Source organism: Anabrus simplex, chromosome 6 (genome assembly GCF_040414725.1).
Source record: "Anabrus simplex isolate iqAnaSimp1 chromosome 6, ASM4041472v1, whole genome shotgun sequence".
Taxonomy (NCBI): Eukaryota; Metazoa; Arthropoda; class Insecta; order Orthoptera; family Tettigoniidae; genus Anabrus; species Anabrus simplex.
Genome location: NC_090270.1, coordinates 174,696,272 through 174,708,622, shown reverse-complemented (window position 1 = coordinate 174,708,622; position 12,351 = coordinate 174,696,272). Strand labels below are relative to the sequence as shown.

Below are 12,351 nucleotides of genomic sequence, written 5' to 3'. Positions count from 1 at the left end.
ACTGACATTACTTTAGTCTTGAAATTACTAATACTCATATCATCCTCACTGCACCTATTTTTAAGTTCCAAGCTATTAGATTGCAGGCTTGAAGCACAGTTTGTCATTAGGAGCAAGCCGGCATATGTCAAACTGCTTACATTTCCACCAAACTGAACCCCTTCATGTCACTTTATACCTTTCTGTAGATGATCCATGTAGAATATGAACAACAAAGGTGAAAGCTTACACCCTTGTAAGTATCTGTACAAACTCATTCTACAATCAATTCTCACTGTCGTCCGGTTGTAAACAGGAATGCCTTTGATTGCTTTTAATAATTTACCCTTAAACCCATAATCCTCCAGTACAGCCATCTACTTTTCCCTTGGTATTCCGTCATATGCCTACTCAAAAGATCTACAAAACTAGAACGTAACTGTCTCTTCCCCTCGTAGCACTTTTCAATTACCTGGCCCATACTGATAAATCTGATCTGACAGCTCTTCTGTGACCTGAAACCACACTGGTTTCCATCCAGCTTACTCTCAACCATTGACCACACCCTCCCTTTCAAAATGCAAATGAACACCTTGCCTGGTATACTGGTCAATAAAATACCTTGATAGTTGTTGCATTCTTCCCGTTCCCCTGCTTAAAGACAGGTACAATTACTACTTTCATCTAATCAGAAGGTACAGAACTAACATTCCAAGCTAATCTTATTACCCTGTGAAGTCATTATATCCTTTTCCTTCCCACTATTTCAGCTCTAATTTTTTCTATTCCTACTGCTTTATGAATATGGTGTTTATCATTCTTTCCAGTTCTTCAAGCACAATTTCATCAACATCATCTTACAGATTTGTATAACAAGTCATATTTTTTTCCTTACCTCCCTTGGTGCCAGGCAGTAGTGCAAGCATCCGCCCTTTAAATTGCCAAAGCCGATCAGGTCAGCCTTTAAATATCCATTCGGAAGTTGCCAGAGCTGATTACATCGGTCGGCTTAAAATTCTGTGATATACATAATTTTGAGGCAACCTATAGTGATGTGCATACTTTTGTTACAACTTGTAGTAAAGGGGCTACACCTTATTGTGTGTGTGATCTTGCTTTGGCAGTTCTAAGAGGGTGTTATAGCTTTCACAAGATTCTTTTCCTGTGTTTACAAATATCGTTAACCTGTCAGTACGAGATTGCAGTGAGTGGATTTGTGACAGCAAAATGGCAAGTTCTTCATGTGATATTTTCTCAGCAGTTATTGATGACGATGAATTAATGCAGTATTTGGAACAAACGAATTGTTGCATTTTAATAACCTGGCAAAAAATTGCCCCCTTAATACTTTTGGCCCACGCAGATGATTTATGGGATAGCGATAGTAAATTTAATTCAGAGAGTAGCGACGTAATTATACCGTACACGCCCGCGGAATCGCCACAGCTAAAGAAGAGACGTTTAATTGTTTTTAACGGCACTAAAGCTACTCTGAATATGGTGGTAGATGAAACTAGTGATAACAAAGATGATGATAATGTCTCTGGAGAACATTTTGTGGAAATTTGTCCCAATGAACCCGACAATATTCCTCAACCTCCTGACTCCTTCAAAGAAATTCTTGGATCTAAACATGCCCTCCGTCTGATTCTCCGCACATATACTTCAAATTACTTTTCACTTTCTCTCTGCTAAACCTTATAGTCACATAGTCCTCTATCTTTACGTAAATTCCGGTCCCCGCGGGCCAAGTGTAGAGTGCCTGCCTCTCACCTGGAGGTCATGGGTTCGATTCCTGCCCAGGTCAAGAATTTTCGCCTGGTCCTGAGGGTTGTTCGAATTTCACTCAAACTAAGTAACCCTAAGTGATTGCAATTGAGGAGATATCTGAGGGTGAGAGGGCAACCCCGGTCTAGAAAACCAAGAATAATGACAGAGGATTTGTCTCACCGATCATGCCTCACCTCGTAAACTGCAGGTCTCCGAACCGATCAGCGGTCGCTTGGTCGGCCAAACCAAATCAGGGCTTTAGCGCCATAGATTTCTTAATTACGTATATTCTGTTGTATTGTAGAGTTCTTTTTCAAATATATACTAGAACCGAAAATGAGAAAATGATTTTGCTGAAAACAAAAACTATAATATCAACTGTTATTTTTTATATTTTTAAAAATTCAGAATTATTTTTATACTATGTTGTTCGCATGTAGAAAATATCTTGTCAGCATATGCCATACATCGATGCATAGGCCTAGATGTGACTTATCGGTGAGTAAAATTGTCTTGTTTTCACTAGTAACATATGTTTGAATTTTTACTTTATTTTTCTCGTTCAAATTGGTTATTCTATAGAATTGTATTTAGGAATACATTATATATAATTATGTATATTCCTTTATATGATAAATGATTTTTACAATGTAGATATTGAGAGAGAAATTGCAAAAATGCTTTTCTCTTCCTAAAAATAAATGATATCGACAACTGTAAATCAACAATGAAAATTTGTTGACTCTTTGTATCACTCTAAACCAGTTGTTTAGTCTATGTAGTCGATATGTAGAAAATTTCATGGGGATATTTGGTATACACCGGTAGATACACGCGAATTTTAAAATACATGTATTTCCACTTAAAACGGCCTGGCACTTTACAGTAGTAGAGTGGAAGCGGAGCTCTGGCCTCTTCAAGCTGGTGGTGAGCGGCTGACCAGATCGGCTCCTGGCTCCAAGAGAGTTAACGTTGTAGTCTCATATTTTCAATAAGTTGCCAAGTATGATGATCAAAATTAAACAGGTTTTATTGGGCACATAAATGCATATTCAGCCTCTTTTTAAGTATTGTGGCATATTTTGGTGATTTACATTTGAATTTGGTTTATAAAAACCAGAAATAAGCTCTAGAAATTATTTTTCAGGATAGACTAATATAGTTCTACTGAACAACCATTGGAAAGTAGTGTATAGAATGTTCCTCACAGGTAAGAGCTATTGTTTGCTGGTAAGGTCAGTTCCTGGAAACCAGGCTAGTGTTTACATGGAAGCAGAGGCAATTCTGCAATTATTTGTCTTCTTATATGTCTCTTTTGCCCTTCCCTCTTACTCCAACACACTGAATAACCTTGGTTATTGAGGGAGCTTCAGTCATTCAGTTGCCTTCAATATGCCTAAAACGAAAGTCTCGGTTAGTGAGGATTAGTGAAGTTTTGTTTGCTAGTTCGGTGAAAACATATCCAGTACACATGGTGTGATATTATTCTGTAAATTTTGTGAGGTAAAAGTTGCTGCCAAAAGGCGCTTCACTGTGCTACAACACTGTAATACTGTGAAGCATAAGAACTGTGTAACTAGACATTCTGCACTCAAAAATAGGCAACGTCTGCTATTCGAAACCCCGACATCAAGTTCACAGTGTTCACAATTTTCACAAGATCTCTGCAAGATGATGGTTTCGTCGAATACCGTATTCCTTTAAAGAAACTTAACTACCGAAGCTTCAGACACTTTCTTGAAAAATATTCAAAGCATCCTGTCCCCAACAAATCTACTCTCAGGAAGGACTATCTGACCCCTTGTTATGAACTTAATAAACTTAATAAGGCGTGGTGTGGGAGACCGCAAGATATGGGTTTCAATAGATGAGACTACAGATGTGAATGGAAGATATACAGTATAGCAAATGTGATTATACAGTGGGCACACTGAATGAAGACCGGCCTGGAGACACGTTCCTTCTGACATGTGAAATGCTAGAGAAGACAAATCATTCCACCACTGCAGTTTCTTCGAAAAAATTCTATGAATCTGCCGTGACCAAATGGGGCAAAGAGAGAGCACATTTTTCTATTTGTAACTGACGCTGCTCCGTATATGGTGAAGGCAGCCAAGGGACTTAAAATGCTATAGATCTACCCAGAAATGATACATGTGACGTATTTTGCACAAGCCTTGCAAAGGGTAGTTGAACCCTTGCCCATTAGCCCATGTTATATTCGCCTTCAGTTGTAGTTATTTTTATTGCTCGATTATTGTCGCTGTCAGAGATGTTTCGACAGTTTGCATTATTAGTGTATTCATGATTGAATGGTGTGAGAAGTGTTATGTTTTAAATACCTCGGTCTTTATCGCTATTGTGCTATAACGTAACGTATATCAGTGCGGGAGGAAACTACCACATCATGCCCTCGTGTTACCCGGCTGCAGATCTGGATATGACCGATCGTCTTCAGGTAGGCATTTCTTTAGGCCCCCTAAAGAGAGTGGTGTTTTACTGAAATGGGAGAAGGCTATCCATAAAAAAAGACCGAAAATTAACTCATAACTGTTTCATGTGCGACATTCATTTTTGCGATGACTTTCTAGTAAAAGTAGACTCGTTTATGGTGAAAGAGTAGATATACCAAGAGGGCGCTGGAAATTAAAACCAGAAGCATTTCCTCACATATTTCCTAATCTATCCAAGTATACTACATTTCTAAGGCAGTTAAGAAATGCAACTCCCCCATCAATAGACAATCCACACGAAGAGATTTCTCTAATAAAAGCCCTGAACAGATTGGTAAATATCAGTGATGTTGATCAAACTGTATACTCAGCAGTTGAAGATAGCTCTAATGTCGCAGATGCTAGGAAAACAACTGCGCCATTAAAGAGGAGATAGAAGAATCAAACGTAATTTCATTAGAACGCAGAATCAACTCAAAGTCGCTAAAGTTAAGATACATTTGCTTGAAAAAGACACTTCTGATATAAAATCAAAGAGAAATTTCACTCAGTCAAAACAATTCGGTTCTCTCAGCAAAAATTAGAAAATTATAGTCAATGCAATGTTAAAGAAATGTCAAGCGAAAAGTAAAAAAGGAATGAGATATAGTGATGAATTTCTTTTTGATGCACTTCTTTTAAAAATAAAGTCTCCCAAGGGTTATCAGCACTGTTTAAATCATGACTGGCTGCCTTTGCCTTCTGAATCCCACTTAAGAAATTTGGTGAAGGGCCTAAAATGTTCGTACGGCATAAACGAGCATGCTACCACTGCCATAGTAAATTATTTTAATGGAAAGGAGGAACACGAACGCTTAGGGATGTTGATATTTAACAAGGTAAATTTACGAGAAGAAATTCGCTTTCACTCGGAATCGTTGCAAGTAAATGGTTTTGTTGATTTGAGGAAATTTACTGAAGATAAAAGCAAGGGTCAGTTGGTAAATCATGCTCTAGTTTTCATGTTTGTTCCTTTGCTATATAACTGGATACAACGATTAGCGATGTATGCTAGCCGGAACGCCACCCCTGGTGATATAATTGCAAACATTCTCATTCCAGTCATCATACAATTAGATCAGGTAGGTGTCCGAATCATTGGTTTCACATCGGATGGTACCCTGTTGAATAATAAGTTGTGGAAATGCTTAGGAATATCTGGTAACAAAAGAATCTGAAGTGTTATATTTCCAAACCAGCTGACTCCAGCAGAAAATTATGGGCATTTTCAGACGCGCCACATATATTTAAATGTGTATGAAATCATTATCATGACAAAGGACAGGTTAATTATAATGGCAATATTGTTGATTATTCATTCTACAGGAAAGTTTACGAATGTGACTCTTCTCCTGAATTTTCCAGATTGAAAGTTTGCTACAAACCGACCTCTGCCCAATTGGATCCTAATTCGTTACAGCGAATGAATGAAAGACTGGCATTTCAACTATTCAGTAGATCAGTCGCTAATGGTATAGCATTCTCTCGGGGTATTAAAACACAAGGTTTAAAAGACAGTAAACAAACGGAAATTTTCACAAGCGATTTAAACTGTCTGATTGACGCAATAAATTCGGCTATTCCCATTCACGCACTGTATAAAGGATCACAAGCACATGAAACTTTAATGAAATGGCAGAATGTTCTCACAGATACTAAAAATTAATTCGTTTCACAAAGGACACTGGAGTCTTTAAGTGTTACCGTGGAAAGTACCTTAGAAGTGTCTGAATATTTGTGGGAACACAAATATAGCTAAATTTTGACAGGAAAATTTAATCAAGATCCCCTAGAACATCATTTCGGTATCCTGCGATCACTAAGATGTGATGATCATCCGTCCACTATTGACTTTCTACATTTACACATGTTGCAGTCTATTTACGTACCAACTAAACTTGCCTTATCGTCTGGCGGAAACTGGGTACAGAGCTGAATCCCCATTGACGTCTCTTATTAATCAAATGCGTATTCTTGCAAGAGAAATTGAAAGTAAAAATTGTGCAGTAAAGACACAAGCTGTAGATGAAATCAGGGAAAAAATTGTGAACATCAAAAATGACATTCTAATACCAGACTGGGAAAACAGTTTACTTGAGTTGAGTGGGCGGAATTGTAGCAAAGAGTACTTAGTGTATCATTTAGCCGGTTACATAGTGCGGAATATTTCAAATGTGATTCAGTGTGATTTATGTCGTACTTTCCTTTTCGGCAAACCGACTGATAATGTGCCTGCTTCCCTAACACTAATTAAAGATTACGGCTCAATGCAAAGCACCACATCTCACATATGCGCCGGAAAGTGTTTATAATGTGTTGTTGTGAGTGGAAAATAATGTTGCGGAAAAGCTATCGTGTATGGATAGTTTATGGGATGATACTTTCTTCGAGTGCTTGGATAACTTAGATGTTATTAAAGTGAAGTCTTCGCAGTTGGGGTGCTGTGAAAATCATGTGCTGTGTTTGCTACCAAAACTCGTATTTCACTACTTGAAATGTTGATTATTCTTCCGCACGAAGGAGAAAAGAAGGGAGCTGGTTACTTCGAAGGCAGCGAAATCATCCAGAAAATATTCCAAAGTGTACAGCAGATGATATAATTTTCAAACGTAAGTTGCATGCTTGAGTTTCTTAGTAGATTTTGAAGTAGTAGTCCCGATAATGCCTCTGTTATCCTCGCGCTCAGTCATCACTGTGGATGGCAGTGCCATCTGTGCGGCGGTCCACGGTAACTGTGAAGATGTCGCACTTCCTCTTCGATTCGCTATGATATAACTGAGAATACTTCTAGGGGTAGATTTGTGGGTCCCCAACCAGCATAAAGGATGGATCTCTCCTCTCATCTACTTTAGATATTGTTTGCATGATTTTCACCTTCCTAAAACTGCAAACGAGTTAGTAAGAAAAAACCACATTAGAATCTTTTACATTTTGCTATTATTAACATTGCAGGACATTTAGCCGGATGATACCCAAGATCTGCACGACATAAAAATACAATTTTACCTGCAGTAACTGCACTTATGAACAATGTAAAAGACACGATGGAAGGTAAAAGGGCAATATTCTTCAGCAACTTGTAGGTTTTTCCCACCTGAAACTCCTACTACCCAAGAGGTCCTGTCATAGCTGTGCCAGCGGATTCTGGCTTTGTTCCTGCCGTTTCTACTACTACTACTACTACTACTACTACTACACTGAATAAGAACACCACTCACTAACAACAGATTCTAAAGAGAGAGTCAAGACAACCTGTGCTTCAGCAGACATGTTACCTCAAGGGCACTCACAAACACCAGGGTTTCATTATTTTTATGGAATGCAGTAGCAGTGGGCCACACATGATGCAAGCTCTATCAGAGACAATAGCAACTGCCCTGCAGCCAATAGGAATGGTGTTTTATGCTCAAGATGTAAATGCAGAACTATTCGTTAACACCAATGGTTCCAAGTTACAAAGTTACAAATTATCATACAATGTACGTGCATAAACATTCACGTGGAAAAATGTAGGTTGGGGATTTAATTAAACTGGACTAAGCTATTATATTGTCTAGCAATCTTAAAGTTCAAGGGCATTAAACTTGTCACATACTAACTTCCCTCATAAGAGTTTTTAGACTTGACAATTAGCTGCAATCCAGGGCAATGTCCATGTGGAGCAGTGTTATTCATCTGCTTTATGTGGGCTAAACCCTTTACACACCAAGCAAAGGTTAAGTTTTTCATTGCGTTTGTATGCCTTTCTGTATGTATCACGTATCTCCAGGTATCTTATTTACAGCAGAAGCACTCGAATTAAACCACAGCGTTCATCCCTACTGTGAGTTCACTTTTTTTCTTTGAGGTTCACAGAAGTTTAACTTACTTGTATTTATTTTTTCCCCTCTGCAAAAGATATAAGTCAGCATGCTAAATTATACATATAAATAGAAAAAACTTTAAATAAAACCTTGAAGATATCTTACCACTCCAATATATTCGATGGCAATGGTTCTGCCACTACATAGGGAACCGGATCCCTCTTTAATCTTAAATAGTCTTGTTTGAGACGTGCAGTTGCTGTGTTACTTTTACGAACTGACATTTTCACACGTCATTAACTATTCATAACGAAGCCATATAATCACTCAACACTAGCATGCAATTCAAATCAGATCCACGATTGAATTAATACATCACTTCCATCACTTTGCATTTCAACATTGTCATTCAAGACAGCTGACGTTGAAATGCTACGTCGGTATAACACGGAATCAAACGTCTCACCAAACCCTGAATAACAATTACACTCGTTAAATTTTAACGCAAAGAATAATATTAATAATACCATACACGCCCAACCCCAACAGAAAACAATTGCATCATAGCAAAATGACTGAATGCTATGGCAACTACGGTTTCACACACATCGTGCGTGTTGCCCATCACTGAAGGTTACGTGAAGTCATCAAGTAGATGGCGACTAATTTCAGATATCTGAGGTTTCAGTTGTCACATACACGAAGTTAATTTATAAAATGCACCCTCAGAAAATGTTTCCGATTGCTGAAAAATTGTCACAAGTTAAATACACGGAACAGTACTGGCTAACAATTTCCGGATGTATGAAAGTAGGACATTAACGTCACCTACAGATTTGAGACAAAATAGAATATTTATTTCTGGCAGCTTGCTGTACAACTCACACGCTAAATATTCCTTTTCTTTTAGAGTCTAAATTTTGCTTTGATTTTTGTAACGATTGAAATTCATTTGGACATATTCAGAAAAAAGTAAATACAGGTCTATTTATGGAGAGCCATCATCAATCGTACGTCATGTCCGTAAACAGCTGCTGAGCAATTGCGTATTTCTATGACATCTTGCCCTTCAGTGATTGGTTCATTGCGATCTGCGAGAGATGCAGTTGAAGTGAATATTTTTTGTGATTGGAAGTTGGTTTGACGTTGAGTTGTCAGTTCTATTGCCAGAAGGTTTTACAAATCCAGCAAATTGAAGCTCCTCTTAGTAAGATTTGCGTCCCGTTGGGCGCAGTCTGCCCAAGACAGCGAAATGTCTATACGAGCAATTGCAGTTAGATTGATACAAAATGGTCGCATTTTACTGCGGAGTTACAAGCCCCATCAGAATTATTCGGAGGTAGCTGAAGGAGTCAAATTAAATATTTTTCCAAAGGGAGTAGCAATTGAGTCGAGCCCAAACCCTGGAAGTAGAGCATCAGCAATAAGAAATGTTGGCTATCAAGTTCATTTGCATGCCCGCCGTCTTTTCGTTGACAATGTCCTTAAACGGGTGACTAATTCATTGGCAGCTGATTTACGTAGAAAAGCAGCGAAAAGATTGTTATACGGAGACTCTGCACCATTTTTTGCACTCGTTGGAGTTAGCCTTGCATCTGGGACAGGGATTCTAACCAAGGATGACCAGTTGGAAGGAATCTGCTGGGAAATTAGAGTAAGTATACTTTCTGGCTGATGGTTATCATTGAGTACCTTTTATAGTATATACGCTAACCTTTCTTGATACAAAGTTCCGATTCAGCACTAGGGAGCTCAGGTATCAAGAAAAGGTTCACTTACTATAATGTTTGCCTCAAAGTTAGGGCAAAGGTGTTAAGAGACAATAGTAGAACTGATCTCTCTGTTGAGTGTTTGAATCTGTGAAACCTGTAGCAAAGCATTTAGGTTGGTTGGTGGCTGCTTTATGAAGATTATAATAGCTTTATTGCAGCCAAGGGCCATATTAATGCGTACATGAACATTTAACACCTATTTGTGAGTAGACCTTTCTTCTTCACTGCAAAAGAGTTAGTGTGGCCTTTGTTTACACCACATCACATGATATCTACCACACTGCCCTCCACACAGCAAGCAGATGCAGTGCTATAGATCTGGCTGATGGAATTCATTTTTGCTGCACACTGTGTGGTGAAAACCATGTAGGCATACCCAAAATGTTGTTACTATAGAAAGTACTTGAGAATAATAAATTTCTTTTTTTTTTTTTTTTACGTCCCTCTAACTATTTTTCAGTTTTCGGAGATGCAGAGGTGTTGGAATTTTGTCCTGCAGGAGTTCTTTTATGTGCCAGTAAGTCTACTGACACAAGGCTGACGTATTTGAGCACCTTCAAATACCATCGGACTGAGCCAGGATCAAATTTGCCAAGCAGGGGTCAGAAGGCCAGTGCCTCAACCGTCTGAGCCACTCAGCCCAGTAATAGTATTTGATTCCCTTTGTCTGCCAATAGTAGGGATATTTCTTTGGACTGATTCAACCACCTTCTTGGCTTGGTTGCGTGCTTGCCCTACAAGCTGGAAAATATTTGTTACCAATGGAATAGCAGAAATACAGGAAATTGCTCCTGAAAACTGCTGGCATGTTAAATCGCAGGATAAACCTGCAGACTTAATTTCAAGAGGATTTTAACCGAATGTTCTCAAGAATGCTTTAAGATGGAATGAACCCGCTTGGTTATGCTACGACCCTTCATCTTAGCCTAGTCGGGAATTTCCTACTAAAACTATCAAGATCCCAGAGCAGAGGATGTAGACGTTGATCATCATTGCCCAAGATGATTCCTTTCTTAGTAGATTCTCATTGCTGAATCACTTACCGGTACTTAGAACAATCAGTTATTGTCTAAGATTTGCCTGTAATTGCACCAAAAAAAAAAGGCACAAGAGTGTGACGCCTTGGCATTGAAGCCTGAAGAAATAACTAAAGCTCTCAAGAAGATTTGCATTAAAATTGTCCAAATTCTTATTTTAAAGATCATCTCAAAATTTTACTACTGGTAAATGTACTATAATCTATCAACTTCACAGTCCATATTGATAATTTGAGCACACAAGTATGAAGGAAAAGTTGTCCACCTAATTGATACTTTATTTTACAAAGTGTCTAGAATTATTTACATTAAAATCAGTACTGATTTTGACCTATAAATAGGTTATCAGCTGTTGATGAACCTGCTTAATAGTGATTGTGCAGAATAAAACAATTCTAAAATTAAACAAGAATGCCACTATTCTGATAAAATACATAATGTTATATTTACATATGGTACAATAAACAGCTTTGACTTGCTGGGGTCCTGTGAATGCCATATTTTTCAAAAACAGTATTGCCAAGAGGTACATTTGGTATGCTGACGTTCGGATCAGTAATGGAGTTTTAATTCCAGCTACCTTAGCAAGGGCTAAGAGGTTAAAGATAGGGTAGGTACCATTTTTAGAGTTCAAAGAGTTGCTGAGGTTTTGGTGTCAGGTTCAAAAATCTATGCTGTATGCCAACATTGTCATACGAGATATGTAGTTCCCTATATATATGGTACAATTAAAGGGCTTTGGCTTGCTGGAGTCCTATGAGTGCCAATTGTATTGCTAAAAGGTTAAAAATAGGGTACAATTCTTAGAGTTCAAATGATCGCTGAGGTTTGCTGTCAAGTTCAAATATCTATGCTGTATGCCAACGTTATGTCCTTCTTTAGATATATTCAGGTGCATTGTTGGGCCGCAAATATGTGGGGAACATTGCATTCGGTAGAAATGAGGTTCTTTAGCTTGTTTAACAGGTACTAGGTTCATTCTTAGTCTATATCGTGCTGATACATTCTAGCTTTATAGAATCCTTGTTGAGGCATAATATGCTGTGTATGATAAATTGAATTATATGAAAGTAGGTTGAGAGAACTCCCCTCTTCATACTTGCATTCCCGCTCAGTTAAATTCAAAAGATCTGAGAAATAAGAAAAGGAAGGTAGGAATTAGAATGACTGATAGAGAGATAATCACTTTTAATCCATAGGGCAACATGTCTAGAATCATAAGCATAAGTTCACTAAAATTGAGAATGACACGGAAATTTTAAATATGAACCCCACAGGCCCATTGCTCAATATAATGGAAGATTTTTACATCAGTATGGACCAGTACGCTAATCCTAACTTGAACTTAAATTAAATCACAGATAAAACAAATATTCTCTTCAACACAGCCATTCCCATTCTAAAAGAGACATATTTAAAAAGAATCAGCAGATGCAAACCCACACACAACCCAAAAGACATACCTCACCCCCTCCACAAGCTGCTTCCCCCTCCCCAC

The 12,351-nt window shown here is 38.1% G+C and overlaps 2 protein-coding genes across 4 annotated transcripts in view; one reads left to right on the top strand and one right to left on the bottom strand.

Moving 5' to 3' along the window:
- The window catches only part of LOC136876263 (ubiquitin-conjugating enzyme E2 J2), an 83,192-nt gene extending 74,243 nt beyond the window's left edge, over window positions 1–8,949 (bottom strand). For all 3 annotated transcript variants that reach the window (XM_067150069.2, XM_067150068.2, XM_067150070.2), the window contains exon 1: window positions 8,210–8,949. In XM_067150069.2, coding sequence (XP_067006170.1) covers window positions 8,210–8,328 — 119 coding nt within the window. In that variant the 5' untranslated portion in view covers window positions 8,329–8,949. The remainder of the gene's footprint in view (window positions 1–8,209) is intronic.
- Window positions 8,950–9,127: 178 nt separating this feature from the next.
- Pink1 (PTEN-induced putative kinase 1) overlaps window positions 9,128–12,351 on the top strand; it is a 139,703-nt gene continuing 136,479 nt past the window's right edge. The window contains exon 1 of the mRNA XM_067150067.2: window positions 9,128–9,698. Coding sequence (XP_067006168.2) covers window positions 9,297–9,698 — 402 coding nt within the window. The 5' untranslated portion in view covers window positions 9,128–9,296. The remainder of the gene's footprint in view (window positions 9,699–12,351) is intronic.